The 16421-nt window shown below is 42.2% G+C and overlaps 1 protein-coding gene across 2 annotated transcripts in view; it reads left to right on the forward strand.

The window, feature by feature from the left end:
• The window catches only part of glra1 (glycine receptor, alpha 1), a 127540-nt gene that overhangs the window by 43050 nt on the left and 68069 nt on the right, over positions 1-16421 (forward strand). The window contains exon 4 of one of the 2 annotated variants that reach the window (XM_032527600.1): positions 2115-2153. The exons of the other annotated variant lie outside the window; for it this stretch is intronic. Coding sequence (XP_032383491.1) covers positions 2115-2153 — 39 coding nt within the window. The remainder of the gene's footprint in view (positions 1-2114; positions 2154-16421) is intronic. 2 annotated transcript variants of the gene reach the window in all.

The following is a 16421-nucleotide window of genomic DNA, read 5'->3' on the forward strand; positions in this document are numbered from 1 at the left end:
TTTCGGGCTGACAATGACAGATTACAATATTGCTCACAGACTTTGACTCAGCGTAGTCGCCATCCCTCACAGTGGCAGTTGTCAAGTACAGCAAAGCAGGCCGGGCCTGGTTTACTCAGTTCAATGCAGTTCGGAAGAAAAATAGGACATCAATCAGCAAATTGGAGCTAAGAAAAAGAAAGAATTAGTCCTTCAATGTAGCTCGAGTACATTTGTTTGGCTTTAGTTCATAGTTCAGAGTAATAGAAGGAGAATGACGATGTACATGTAGATTAAAAATAAAAGGGAGACTGGTGACATTTCTAACTTCTGTTGAGACTTAATTGCAATGAAATACACACCGGTGGTATCATTATTGGCTCAGACAAACCATGAAATGTTTGAAGCTGAGAATGAGCTGTACCCCAGCTGACCTTTACATGAGGATATTTCTGGATTCTAGAAAGGATTTTTAATTCATAATCTCTGAGACGCTTTGGTAAGAGCAGTAGTTGAGTAAGTGTATCTTTCTCAACCATAAAGAGTAACAGGTGGAGTGTTGTGGGTTTGGCTGAGTATCTGCTAATCACAGCCAACAAACAAACAATTCAGATTCTTCCTTTTGATTGCGGTTCTTATGGATTCTGATTCTTTGAGGGATGGAGTTGAAACGGGTCACACTTCACGTCTCTTATTTCACAAAGGAAGGTTTTATTTTGAGTCAATGGTGTTTTACAGTTTTACCGTGCTTTTTCAGTGCAAAATAAAGCCACACTAGAGCTATGCTTGCTGTGCTCCATGGCTGCAACACAACAAGTGCCTGGCTGCTAATGAAACCAAAACCTGCGCATATTAAATTTGGATCCGATGATCAGATTTGAAACCAAATCCTCCAAACAAGTCCATTAAAGAAACAATTCTACTGGAATAGTAATTTTTTAAACGATTCCAAGTAGGAATCGGTCCTCGATGCCCACCCCTAGTCACAGGACAGTAAAACTTGTCTTTGTTTTCTGTGCTTGCTTAAACTTTCTAGTTGAATCCGATAAGCCACCGCTCTGCTATGATACATCAGTCTTTTGTAGAACAGACATCAGCTCTCCGGGCGGGAGTGATCACGAGAAAGGGCCTTGTCACTGTGAAACAATTTATCGTTCGGCTTTAACTTCCAATACCTTGACGTTAGCAGGTCGGCATTTTTCCATTATAAATCAGCCTCTGTGCTGACTAAAAGTTCCTTTTCTGTGGTATGACTGAAATTATGTGGCCCATTTGCAAGTGGTTGAAGATTTACATTATTTTATTTTTTTGACGTGGAAGTAGAACCTTTTGTCATTCCGATGGGCTCCATTTCAGCCAAATGACTTCAAATTAATGGGGCCCATTCGAAGCAAGACGTGTAATTTCATTTCCGATTGGGAGATCGTTTCTCCATTCCTACGGGGTTACAGCTTCATTTCTGTAGCTGCAGTCTAATTATTGCGAGGGGATAAAGAATCCATACTGAGAACTTTGTAACTGAAGCAATTACACTTCCTTTGGGAGTCAGTCATTCTGGAATATGTAACTCACCACCAACTTGCCCAAAAGACAAGTAAAATAAGGTGAAATTTCTTTGAAAGCCAAAGAAGGCAAAAAGATCCAAACAAAGCCAGTTTGACATGTAGTCTTTGTATTCTCCCCCGCCCTTTCTCCTCTTCCTCCTCTTTCTCTCTGGCCTCTTGCATCTCCTGTAGTGCATTTTGCTAGCCTTTCTTCAGCTCCTCTTGACAGAACTGCATTGCAACCCTTGTCCTCCTGCTCTTCATCACAGTGCATCGCCTCTCCTGCCCGCTGCAGAATGGCAGTAGATTGTTCCTCTACAGACTTGTGCATCCCTCCTTCCTGCTATTGCCTTTACAGTTTGATGCCCCCCCCTCCCCCTCCTCCCTGACCCTCTAAGTCTCCCCCACTGCCATATGCTCGCCCCCGCTGAGTGTTGGCAGCAGTGCGACACCTTAGATAATCGAGTCTTGCTGTCTTGTTCGCTCCTTGATAGACAAAGCGGTTGTTTTCCTTAATGAGGACAAACAACGTATAGTTGGTAACGTGTTGTTAGAATATGCTGTGTTTAATTCTGATCTTTTTTTTATTAGACCCCAAAGGCTCCAAAAATGAAGCTACTCACAAGAAAGGTACTTTTCTTTTCTTTTCCCCCTTTTTTTCTTCCTTTTCTTCTTCTTCTTCTTCTCTTCCCTAACCAAGGTTTTGTGTTTGTTTAACCAGTCATGCGATGATGAAACATTTTCCAAATGTTAAGAAAACTAAGAATGCCTTCTTGGTTTAAGTATATAGACATTTCCATGTATTGTTGTCGGTTATGTTTCATCAAAATGGTCCACATTGTATTGTATTGGAAATCATTGTAGAACATCTGGTGACAGGAGCAATTAAGCCAAAAAGTATTTGTCATGCATCAGCAATAATTCAAGCTTTACTTAATAATGTATTATGTTGACACCAACATTTTGTTTTCTCCCTTAATGCTACACATTATTATTTCATTAGTGACAATCTCCTGTTGGAATGCATGGCAGCAGTTAATTCCTCCAAAACAGCAAATACTTACTATATCCCAGGCCTGTGTCCTTAAAACTATCAGTTCTCTCTGGCAAAACAAGGCCTTTTCTGAGTTTTTGATCTGTCTCCCTCATGGAGGCAAATGTAGACACACAGCTCTGTTTTTAAACTTGGCTCAACAACATTCTGCTGGTCAGAAATTGTATTCCTTATCTTTGCAACAAGCCATTTTGCACTTGACTGGCTGATGTGTAGGTCCACTGTACTGTCTGCATAAATGACACTTGGACACTCCTGCACATTGTATTAGCTATAGCATGGGACAACTCCCTGAACAAAATCCCTACTGGGTGCCAAATAATGGTGCACTGTAGTGGGTGACAAAAACGACATACAGTACATCTGCCTGAGACTGTGTGTTGTATGTTACACAAGCTGTTATACAGCGTTTTGATCACAAACTGTTTTAAAAAATGTTTAAATAAGTGAAATGCTAAAGTATATTGTTCATTTTTACTTTAGTGTGTAGTAAAATGTCTGTAGTGTTGTTGTATTGTATCTAGGGATGTAATGATACACTCACTATACGATTCAATACGATTTTATGTTCCAGATTATGATGGAAATCCAGAGTTCTCGTGAGAGCACAATTTGAATTTGCTCAGCGAGTTATTCAGCCATCAAGTAATGCTGCTCGTTAACTATACCTTTGTAGCCGAGCTGCACCAATCACATCGGTGTATCTGTTGTAGGCGGGCCAGAGGCGAGCTGCACCAATCACATCGGTGTATCTGATATAGGCGGGCCAGAGGCGAGCTGCACCAACCACATCGGTGTATCTGATATAGGCGGGCCAGAGGCGAGCTAAACAGATGATGACAGTTCAATCTGCCAGTTAGCAGGTAGCTAAGCATATGGGGCTCTGGATACGTCACCCCTTGTGACGTAGTGTTATCCATTTGCGTGCAGTGAGATTTTCAAATGCACGCTTGGTGCCCCCCCTCAAGATGGGCGACTTTCATCACTCAGTGCCCGACCCTTAAGCTTTCAGATTTGGGTCTGGATTTTCAGGCTAGTTCATGATACAATTTTGTCAGGATTTATTTTAACAGAATGAACTGCAGACAAATGACTGAAAAATATTCCTTTAATTATATAAACTGTGCAAAACAACCCAAAAATAGATCATTAAAACCCCACATCAAAATAACTTAAACAGAAAAAAATCTTGTCAAATAAACTAAGATCACGTAGTGACATCTGAAGTCAAAGATGTGAAATCAAAAATAAATTGATATCCATTTTTAACCGGTTCACATACATCCCTACAGAATAATCTAATTAAACAGTAGAGTACAGTATTATAGTACAGTACAGATATAGCTCCATAATACTGCCCTCGATTGGTTCTGTGTTGATCCGTGCTGAGGAATCTCTTTCAGCCCATTTGTCTCAAGGCTTAACATGCTAACGCTCATAGCACAGCATGCCCCTTTACACAGTGGCTCCTGTCAGTCGTAACTAACGTGTATGTGGCCCTAATTTACATGCACAGACAGGAAGCAATGGTAGAACCCCCCCCCTGTACACACTACACACTCCAGGCACGCACACTGTACACACTCATCTACATACTGTGGTTCATTCTGCCGTTAGTGCTGCAGGATTTTCCAGACAATTACTGCTGGTGGTGGAGCAAACAGCAGAGGTGATGCACTGGGAAATCTTTTTTCGGGCAAGGCTGCCAGATAAAGTTTATGGAAGCATATTTCAGTGTTTTCCTGGCAACAGAATTTTCCTTAGTAATTATAGCAACAATGGGGAGGAAACACTAGAGGTCCCAGTGCTCAAAAAGTGGACTCGGGCCGCCCCATCTTAAGAAGATTAAAACAAAAATTCAACTGCAGCAGCGCAGTCCTGCAGATATGATCTTTTTGTGTCTGATTACTCTGGGTGACTAATGCTATTGTGAGAAACTCCACTGGTTTGCACACTAAAGACCCCAATTACCTCCTGAGCTTATTCTACTGGCCAGTACTGTCAGCTTCATAGGAGACAGTGTTTTATATTAGCAGGCAGCAGACCGTCTGTCTCCAGGCTGCTGCGATGCATAACTTACCCACTGGCTCGGCAGATGGAAAATGAAATGCAGTGCTAATAAGAAATAGTTTCTCATTTTAATCTTCAAATAGCAGAAGAGAATTAAAGCCTAGGAAGCTAAGAGATGTGTAAGAGAGGAAGGGAATATCGACTTATGGCGAGACTTTGAAACTAGTCAACATACACACCTACTACGATGAAGTACTTTTTTGTAGTTGAAATGTTGGATTAGCCAGAAACTGGAGTCAGGAGTCATTTCTACACATTCTGTACTTGACGCCCTCGATTTTCTTGACAAAAACTATGTCATACAGTATTAGTCTCGCATAGCCCGGGCCGCTCCTGTAGTCTGATCTGGCTGCACCGTCTGGGATAAATGCTCTGGCTTGTTTGTGCTTCTTTGAACCAATTACAACTCTCTGGGGCAGCCCTATAGGCCCCCGATGCAGCAACGGTGCCCTTTCAAAGTAGATGGTGAAGCATAAAGGGCCTGAAACCGCATGATGTCAGGCTTTATCCCAGCACTGTGCATCCGGTAAGCCAGACTAGCCATAAAGGGTTAGAAGCAATGCTCCAGTTTTTTGGGGGGATTTAAAACAGTCAAAGGCCACACTGTAAAACTTTTCACTGTAAATTCACAGTAATATACTGGCAGCAGCTTCACCAGTAAACTACTTTTTATTTACAGTAAGCATATGATTTTTAATTTTAAGGTATTTTAATGTAAATAGACAAACAGTTTCTTAGTGTGTTATTTGAATTTACTGTAATATACTGCCTGCTGTGTAATTCCCGCCCTTTTCCTTTATTTCCCCAAGATGCATTGGTATTAGTACCTGTAATCTGTGACATTCTCCAATAGTGCTTTAATGTTATTTTCTCCCAGAATGCATTGCCATTTACAATATGATCCGGTATATAACACTAAAACGGTAAGATTCTGTGAGATTTTAGCTGTACAGTTACATCAAAGGTTAACAGGTAAAAGGCAAATTTTCTTTTTAAATGAAAAGTTTGCACAATTTCTTACTTTCTTCAAAACCCCCAGATTTGAAGCATAATTCGAATCAGCTCATCTTATCACAAGAAGACTGTTAGCTAGCTAACTATCTAGGAGGCTAGTTTAGCAAAGATGGGAAAAAACTGATACCAATATTATCACGCTAGCGCTAGTTTGCATGCTAACATACTTTACCATAAACTGGGTGATAAAAAAGAACCGTTTGTTTCTGTCATTGTCTAAACCAAAACATAAACTACAAAATAGAAGTAAAAAACAATTTGTCTACCCACCCCGTGATTCAGACCTGCTCCAAAATCTAATGGCGTCTTTCTCGGTTCATGCTACACACTTCCACCAAGTTTCATGAAAATCCGGCCAGTAGTTTTTCCGTAATCCTGCTGACAAACCGAACCAGGGAAAAATGTCCTTGGCAGAGGTAACCAGCACTGATAAAATGATACGCAGTAACAAAGAGAATTTGCCCTCCAACATGGCCGTCGTCGATGTGGTGCTAAATCACCTGAAAGTGCTCTATTGACTAACAAGTTATCAGAAAGGATTTGGCATGCTGGAGATTAAAGCTGATTCATTTGTTTGGATCATGGTTCTCACTTTGCACGGCAGGCAATAAAGGAGTATTTTTATTTCCCTTTAGTGCTTTGACTTGAGATCTTCGAAGCTTTTACTTGCGATGATGGTTATCGACTTGAACACCTTGCTCTTTATTATCACAAATGGAAAGGCTAATTTTACATATTTTACTGGCGTGCCGGCTCATCTCCTTAATCTGCAGAGCCAGTCGGCTTTCAAAAACTTTGGAGAAAATGTCAATTTTAGAAGAGGGGAGGACAGCAGAGGAGGCATGGAGGGAAAAAGATTAGGCGAATGTAGAGGGAAGAGAGGAAAGATGTCATATGCAAGAGGAGAATGATGGGAGTGATGGGAGACTGCAAAAGCTAAGGAAAAGGACAGGCAAATGCGAGGAAAGGACAATCTACCAAAGCAAAGGGTAATAAAGAAAGAGCAATGAGAGAAAATTAAATCATGAAGGGAAAGGACAAAAAAAAAATTGAAGGACAGTAATGGGCAGGGGAGGACATCAAGGGAAAGGTAGGGGAAAGCAAATGAAAACAATAGACACAAATGTTAAAGAAAGGACAGTAAGATGAGAAAGTAGGATGCCAAAGGAATGAAAATGGAGAAGGAAAGAAAACAAGCGAGAGCAAAGGAAAAATGAGAACAATAAGGAAAGGGGGGAAAAAAAGAGCAGAGGAAGACCGGAAACGAGGAATAAGAAAGAATAAATTAAAGCAGAGCACATACTCGACAGAGAGAGAAAGCCGTCATCGAGGAGGATACGAGGGAGGAAGACGGGAGGAGAAAAAAGATAGGAATGAGGACACACAGAGAGAGAGAGGGAGGGGGGGCAGGGAGGGAGGGAGGGGGGCGGAGGGGGGAGAGAGGAGGGGGGAGAGGAGATTTCTCTTCCAGCGTGTTCAGCAGAATCCAGTCAGCAGGTCAGGGCTTGAAGCCTCGCCGCGGCCGCCGTGGGCAGCAGCCGCTCTTCCTGATTAGAGGCTCTGCTCTGCCCCTTCTGTTGTGGGACGTTCAGCACATATTACCCACAAGTCACCTCCTTCGCACCAGCGCTTTATGTGCAGATTAATGTTAGGCCAGTGGGATCTGTGTCCGCGAACAGATACCGGGCTCTCCTTCCCCCCTCGGTGCCGTGCAGGAGGCCTGAGGATTCAGCCTGTCTCTGTAGATTTATGCTTATCCAAGTGCCCGGTTTCATGGAGGACGGCTTTGTAATGTGATTGCATAGTGCTTTTTGGAGATGGGACAACTGCAGGTTGGCGCATATTGTGGTTATTTTACTTTTTTTTTTTCTCATTGAGAGCACAAAAAAAAAAATAGAGAAGATCTGCTGCTACGTAGATTTATGCTTATCCAAGTGGCCTGTCTCATGGAGAACACCATTACATTGTGATTGCACAGAGGTGCAGAAAGCTAACACTGCAAAATTATTACTGCAGGCTGGAGCGCATAGTGTGGTTTTGCTGAATGTAAAGGAGAATACCCCCCCCCCCCACACACACACACACACAGACACAGTTTTACGCCCATCCAAATGGCCTATTTTAATTAGATTAGATGTTACTTTTTTCATCCCACAGCGGGGAAATTCCCTTGTTACAGCAGCATTCTCTACAATGAAAGCAAAACAAACAAACAAGTAAAACACACAAGAAAAACAGGCAAGACAATAGACAATGTGCAGAAGGTAGACTGAAGTAAAGTAAAGTGGCGTCACATAAGGTATTGTAAAGTAAAGTAAAGTGCAGTTGCCATAGTACAAGAAAACAACATTGCAGTGTAGTAAGTGACGTTAAAATTGAATTAAATATGTAATTAAAGTGATAATGCGAAAGCAGGGAACCATAATATAAGTTATATTCACCTGTGACCATAGATAATATTAAAAAAGTGAGTACTTGTAATGGAAATATAAATACAGATAAAGATATCCAGAGTGTGTGGATTAAATGAAAAACAGGAACAGAAACTACAACATTATCAGGTGGTGCAGGCCGGGATGAACGACCTGCGGTACCTCTCCATACACCGGGGGGGTATCAGTCTGCTGCTGAAGGAGCTGCTCAGGGACCCCACAGTGTCATGTCATGACATTAAAGAGTGTAATGTGACTGCACGGTAGGCCTGCACGACTTGGGGAAAAATATTGTCTGCCACGATTCTCTGCCACGATTTTTATTTGTTGACGATGACAAAACAAAACACATTGGCAGTACCAGACATAGATTTTTTTTTGCCACCTATAGCACATTGCCCATCACCACAAGCCTGTAAACATAGGGGCTTCAATGAGGAGAAGAGAGAGCAGTGCTTGGGAGCACTTTAAAACCTATTTTATGTTGTTAGTTTGAAAACTCACAGAAGAAAGTAGTAACCTTTGTGATGCAGCCGGCTCGTTAAATTAAATGAGACTAGAAGTCAGGTTTTTTTTTGCTTTGTTTTTTTAAATCAAAGTTATTTAAAAAATGAAATCGTGAACAGGGTGAATCAAGATTGTGGTTACATAACGATCAATCGTGCAGGCCTACCGCTGTAGAAAAGAAAACACTGGGGTGTGATTGCAGGGTTTCCCTCAACTAAAGAAATTCCAACAAATCCTCAGATCTACACGACAAAACAAGTCATTTGTCAATGCCCTCCAGGAATGCCTGATGGGATTGTTGTCTGATATATGGTTCCAGTGGGGTTAAGTTAAGACAGGAAAAACGACATGGTTAAGGGTGGGAAAATATTGTTTTCTTGCTTAAAAGAAACCGGTGTTGACGGTTGACAGGAGACGGGATGCAAGCCTCGGTCTCTGATATGGAAATCACACATTTCTGTGAAGGAGGAATCTGCTACACACTGGTGTGTGATCGGGAAGGGCTGTAAAGTCTTCACTGCATGCTGATAGGAGGGATACTCAGGTTTAATGCACAGCAGAAATGCTGAGAGAGACAGAGAGAGAGAGAGAGAGAGAGAGAGAGAGAGAGAGAGAGAGAGAGAGAGGCTGCTGAGCTGAGTGTGCAGATATGATTTTAATTGATTTGATGTATTTCTTGCCGCTTTCTCTGTTGAGATCAGGTGTCTTTTGTGGGAGCTAAGCTCCCCGAGCCCCATAATATTGTTTCACACAAAATTACTTTTTTTTTTTTAAACAAATCACAAATACAGTGTCCAGAAGGACAGTCTCAAAGGCTCTAGCAAGTCTGTATATTTTTTAAATAATAACTACTCTATCAAAGGCACTTGACTTGGATGTCATATTACAGTAAAATACAGATACGGTATATGCCTTAAGATTTTTACATTTGTTCCTATATCGAATGATGAGAAACCAAACCAGCTACTGAACGTGGGGATTTAGGGTCCTATTTCAACGATCTAAGCACACGGCCTGAAGCGCATGGCACCGCTGCGTTTAGGGCGTGTCCAAATCCACTTTTTGCTAGTTTGATGCCAGGCGCATGGTTCAAAAGGGTTGTACTTAGTGTCTTCATTAATTCATAGGTGTGTTTTGGGCGTAACATGCAATCAACCAATCAGAGGTCATCTCCCATTCTCTTTGACAGCCAGGCGCGTTTGGACCTTGGCACATTGATATTATGATGGCGGATTTGCTCCGTAATATTTTTATTTGGAATCTTTTGCATATCTGTGTGCTGCTGCCCTTCCCTGTGTGTGTGTGTGTGTGTGTGTGTGTGTGTGTGTGTGTGTGTGTGTGTGTGTGTGTGTGTGTGTGTGTGTGTGTGTGTAACAAGCTTAGTGTGCGCGCGCTGTGCACGAGCCTAGGCACGTTTTACTAATGCGCTGTTTAAATAACAATGAAATGCTGCGCTACTTACTTTAGACCAGGTTTTTGTTGGTCAATGGCACGACCACTTCCCGCTGCCTCAAGATAGCAGTATGCCAAAAATGCACCTTAGCACACCTCCCTGTAAGAGCAGCACGCCCATGGGTGCACAGATGGGTGCAGGGGCATTTTCTATTTAAACGACGTGGATGCTGGCTGGAAAACTGACAACTGCGTCGGTCTTAAATTAGCAAAGACACTTGCGTCTGGCTTAGCGCCGCGCTGCGCCGGGTGCAGGATAGGGCCCTTAGTGTGCCTTAGTGTCATGAAAAACATTAAGATCAAAAAAATAGTAAAAAGATGGCTTTGAATAATGTATGAATGGACAGATTTTATTCAAAGCAATGAAAACCAATTTGCATAGTGTAAATATTGCATGAAGTTATTCGTTGAAGAAAACATAAATCAGTGTGTGGATTCATCATCATCTCGGCCTTTATGTCATTTTTAGAGTAAAAGAGCAGAGCAGATTCTCTAATTAAGTGTGCTGTATTGCAGGGTGAGTTGATTAAACCTTTTTGTCCAAAATGAGAATTGTGTTTAATATAAAGGCGCAGGAACTGTTTCAGTTGTCAGTCAGCTGTCGAATGAAATTGAAGAAAGTTCAAATTGAAAATCCACCCGTCCGTTTATTATACCCTCTCATTTCATAGCCGTGACAACACACATTCGAAATGAATTGAAAAAGATTTCTGAATGGTATTCTGAGCACTACAATGACTGTATTCAAATTATAAAACCTTTTGTTTCCTTGATGTACTTTGTTTTACGTGATGTAAAACATAAAAAGGGTCATAAGGAGATAATATCAAATTGACCTGTTTTATCAGTGAGGCCGAGTGCACGCAAGCGTTTGAGGGAAAAGGTGTGTGTGTGTGTGTGTGTGTGTGTGTGTGTGTGTGTGTGTGTGTGTGTGTGTGTGTGTGTGTGTGTGTGTGTGTGTGTGTGTGTGCGGCGCGTTACTCCACTAATCTCACATACCTTCCTCTCAAGATGATTAAAAGCATTGAGCTAACAGCGGAGCATCACATCACACTGATTCATTGAGCAGATGAGCATCACACACGCACACACTAACGTGGGCGCACAACCACACATGCACACACATGCACACAAACAACAAACAGTCCATCTGCACAAACACACGGTCAGGCAAACAAACAAAAAAGGAAGGATCAAGCAAACACATACGCTTATGTTCACACACACAAAAACACACTAACCCAGTGCCAATACTAACACCACACTGCTCACATTACTTTTCTTTTTATCTCTCTCTCACACACACACACACACACACACACACACACACACACACACACACACACACACACACACACACCACACACACACATTCCAGCAGTATTTGCAGCATCACTACCTTTCAGTAATCCAGTGGAATAAAGCTCCAGTCACCTCGTCTCCGTCGTCGTGTTGCAGCCGTAGACCTGCTATTGATTTCTGTCCTTTTGCAGTCAAGCAGCTGCCAGCCTGCCATGTCAGCCTGCCAGTCAAAACCTGGCCTGGTAGGTCCAGGAACTCTGCTTACTAATTCACTGCAGGCATGGTTCACAATCATGTGGCAATATGTTTTCTTCGGGAAAGGGACCTGTTATGTATTTTATTTTTAGGATATTTTTAACGAGCCCTAACATGCTCCTTAAGACCTAGAATGCAAAAAGCAGTGAAGTCTCAATTTCAGGCACTCACACTGTATGATGTAATAGATAGACTTTCAGGGTGCTTTGGTCCAGGATGAATTCCTAGATGAGATGATATGTATAAACAGAGGGTGTATGAAAGAGAGGAAATGTATACATGCAAACACACAAACACACACACACACACACACACACACACACACACACACACACACAAAGGCACACACAATCATTCTCACTGCAAACATACAGGGTACAAATAACGTCACATGGAAAAACTGAAACTGCTTGCAGGCATAATTTTGAGTAAATATACACACACACACATGTTCACACAGCCTCAGGTAATTTTTGACCAGGCTGCCATGCATCCATCCATCTTGCCTTCCTCTCCTGCCTCCCACTTTGAATACATTTCATGTGATAATGAAACTTGAACACCCTGTGGCTAAAAGAGAGATTACGAATGAGAGACAAAGCAAGAGCAAAGGGGCAATGAGACAGGAAGTGAAAGGGGAAAAAAAGCAAAGGAGGAAGAAATAGATTTATGAAGAAGGCGAAGGAGAGAGGAGGAGGAGGAGGAGGAGTAAAACATCATAATGGCATTTCTGCTACCTCGCTAGGGAGGAAAATGAAGTTTTCCCCTAAAGTTCACTCCATGAAGAGGCGTTGATGGATAGTTGAATATGTCGGCAGGAGAAACCGCTATTCCTCATCTCACCACTCCAATTAAAATGTGACAGGAAGTGTTTTTCCCCCCGCCACTGATCAACCGCACTGTTTACCGCCTCGCGTACAGCCAAAAGGGTTTATTGTTCCATAGGAGGAGCCAGGTATACTCTTTTATATGTGGGAGAGTAATGAGAGATGTCTGTGTAAAGGAAGAGGGATGCGGCATAGTAACAGGGCTACTGCATCTGCATGGGAATAAAGGTAGAAACAAACAAGATTGTTTTTTTCTTCAGGTGTTGGATATTGCTTTAGAGAAAGTAGACACACTGAAGAGAAGAGGAGTAAAAACAAGTCTTGTTTCGATTGCGTTTCATAGTCAGGAGACGGACAGCACTTTAATGTTTCCCAGCTTTCGAGCATTTACTTTCCCTCCGGCGTTTCACAGCCTTCATGTTTATCTCCTCCTTCGTTGTCATGTCTGGATCTAATATTGGAAAGACATTGAATGAAACAGCAGTAGCAGAAGCAGGCTCAAAGTTACTCTCCCTCTTTTTTTTTGCCTGTATTCATGCTTGTAGGCATGTACAGAAAGTCAGGGAACACCCTTGAAAGTTTTGTTAACCCTCCCCTTGTCCTCGGGTCAAATTTGACCCATTTTGTATATCAGAAATTTTAAAACAAAAAAACATGGATGTTTCTCTACAACGCTCTTCACAAATAAAAAAAATGATCAGCTCCCTACTTTCATTGCATTTGGTTGTTTTATTCAATTTAATAGCATTTAAAGAGAAATTAATTGAGAAGAGGAGGAGGAAACAAGCGACAAAGCGTCGGCAAAAAGCTTCCAAAACGTAAAAAGGTGCTGTAGAATCAATTAAGGCATCGGAAAAAGTGACAAACAATGGGTTTCTAGTGGTAGAGTGAGCACCCGTATAAAGAGGCTCAGTCCTTAACGCAGAAGTTGCGTGTTCGATTCCAACCTGCGGCACTTTCCTGCATGTCATCCTACTCGCTCTCCTCTTTCGTTTCTAAGCTGTCCAGTCACTAAAGGCATAAATGCCAGAAAGAAATCATTAAAAAGGGACAAAAGTGTCATGAAAAGATGACGAAACGTTGAAAAAGAGATTAAATTTTGACCCAGAAAAAATAAAAGAAGACAACACAATGGTTAATTTAAGGAAAAAATAAAGCATTTTTTATTAAACACACAGCAGCCAAATGAATGAGTATGCTGTTCGGAAATGGCCCTAAATTCTAATTTGTCCTGCCCAGATCCCTGACCTCAACCCAATCCACATACTTTGGGACGAACTGGGAGCCAGAACTCATCACCCAGCATCTGTGTTGGACCTCCCTGGCTGAATGGGAGCAAATCCCTGCAGCCAGGTTTCACATGGTGGAAAGACTGAAAGCAGAAGAGGGAAGCTCTGTTAGAGCAGAACATTAATGCCCGTGGCATTAAAAATGTAAAAATGAAATGTTCATCTAGTATCTGTGTGTTCTTAAACCTTTGACCATTACAGAACCAGATGGTTCATTTACATAAAAGATGCCAGAATATATCTGCAAACACTCTGCATTTGTGGCCAAAGAGTATTTGAAGTAGTCTGGCTATCACCAGACCAAGCTCAATCTTTTAAGATTTGAGATTGAGCGTTGGTGTGGGGAGTCTGCTCTGTATTTTCTCTGCACGAGAGGCGGGACCAACGAGCATAGTTCAAATGTCTCTGGACGCAATTGGGTAGTCCTTCAACCAATCAGACCAACGATCCGGGTGACGTAGCGGCAACAGCGGCATCAATGGGTTGCTGCACTTCGGTGACCGCCTTGTTGAATGGAAACCAGAAGATGCTTGGTTGCTGCTCTATCGTCATCATGTTGACCCAGCCAATAGCGCGCCATGTAGATAAGCCAGTTTGTGATTGGTTCCCGCAAAATTGTGAACTGAAGCAGGAGAATTAAACGTGCAGGGTTCCAGACCGAGCTGCGGGGCGAAATCAAATTGCCGGTAGAGTGGGCGGGGCTTACCCAGTCTACCTCTTGAAGGCCTTTTTCTTCTAGAACAAGATCTCTTGTATGAGCTTTTAGTAAACTTTGTCTTTAGAAGTGAGTAACTTCCAGGAATATAAAGCTCTCAGCGTTTGATTAAATACATTATTTCACTGTTTCCCTATCGAGGCAGGAGATTTATGACTCTTTAAAGTTCCCAGGGAAACCCTTTTATTATTTATCTCGCTGGCATTTCAGGTCGGATGTTTATGCATGGAGGATAAGACCAAAATGATCACCTCCTCAGCTGTTGTGTCTGCTCATAATGAAAGAAAAACAGCAATAGGGAAAGAAAAACAACCCTCTACTTTTTCTCTCCCGTTTCTTTCTCTCTCTGACAAACTCTCTCGCCCTCAGTCCTGCTTGTAAAATGAGCCGTGTTCATCAACTTCCATGAGCATGTGTGGGGAATATATATTAGTTCAATAAAAAGTAAAACCGCTTTCCCCGGACCATATAGCCTCACAGACGACGCCCTATAAATATTTAGTGTCTCGCAGCCATTGTAGTATTTTTTGCTGAAGGCAGCTCAATTGCAAAAAGAGGCGATCCTGCGTAATTCAGAGCATTAGTCATATAATTTGTAGCCAGCGACTTTTCTTCTCCCTTTGTTTGTGGCTGTGAAGAAATTTGGCCTCGCCGCTGCTGTGCTGAGGTTTCACTTACAGGAGTGCAAATTGGGCATCAGGAGAGGCGAGAGTTAAAGCATAGAGCAGGGCCAAGACAATCCTCCCGTTTTACAACCCTCCTAAGGCCTGATAATGGAGCATACCGGCTGTACCACCTATTCTCTTTCTTGTAAAAGCATGAGGTGTGTGGGTGGGCTTTACCTGAACCTCATATCCCAATAGACCCACCGTGTGTGTGTTCAGCAACCAGTCAATAGGACAATAAACCACCATGTGTCTGCAACAGTATCTTTTTTTGGGATTTATCTCTCCAGGTTTTTTGTTAACAAAACAGCAATGCTACTAATTGTGGTGTGACAACATGAACATGCCAATCTTCTTTGTTTTGCTGTGCGGTGAAAAGTGTATCTCCAAATTGTGAGCTTTTAAGCATTGCAGATAGATAACACATGCGGAAAACAGCGATGGTTTCCCATTGACCACCATGTGTTTTATGGTTTCTTAAATAACCAAAGGTTTTAAGATTTTTTTTCTTTGCCGTTCCTCAACCAAAACCTAATTCTTTGGTGCATAAATGTTTGAAATTGGCATGAACAAAAAGACAACAACAGTATGATAATTTATCTGAAGTGGTTCTATGATATCTGTTTTTATGAAAAATACAAAGTGCTATGACATTTGCAAAGGTTACTACAATTGAGACACAATTATATATTGAGTAATGTGCAGAGAAATCTTTATTCTTATTCAAACGTTCAAGGTACTCCGAGAGTCCAAAATACACTTGTCTAAAAGATTAACTTCCCCCATCCACCAACAACATCTGGCAGTTTGACTTCCTGAGCTCATCAAAACTTAAATCTGCTCCTCACACACCCGCACAGCTCAGACGCCTCAGCATGAAGTGAGCTGTGACAGCTCACAGCGCCGCAGTGTTTCCGACTAGTTCTGTTGTGAGAAAGTCTGGCTATTGTTGGCTGAGTCATTGTTGGCAGATGGGGATCAAGCCACCACCGAAGGCTTAGGCATGACTGCACAGCGTCTCGGATTGACGCTCCAGAGACCTCCGAGGCCCTCATGTACGCACCTTTGCAAACAGCGTCATCAGCACCATCTCCAACGTCAGTTGACGTCGTATTTACCAAACCTGCGGTTCAAAGGGAAATCAGCGCCTTTCTCCACCCACAATCCCCTAAAATGCGCTGTAGCAAAGCATTAAGTGCTTGTGCTATGACACGGCTGAGTGCAGATATTCCCGCTGCTGATGCTGTGACTGTTTGAAATGATCCTGATGCCAGTGTTTGTAATGTATCGCGGAGTTTAACAACTGCTGGAAGGGA

The sequence above is a fragment of the Etheostoma spectabile genome, chromosome 10, assembly GCF_008692095.1.
Source record: "Etheostoma spectabile isolate EspeVRDwgs_2016 chromosome 10, UIUC_Espe_1.0, whole genome shotgun sequence".
NCBI lineage: Eukaryota > Metazoa > Chordata > Actinopteri > Perciformes > Percidae > Etheostoma > Etheostoma spectabile.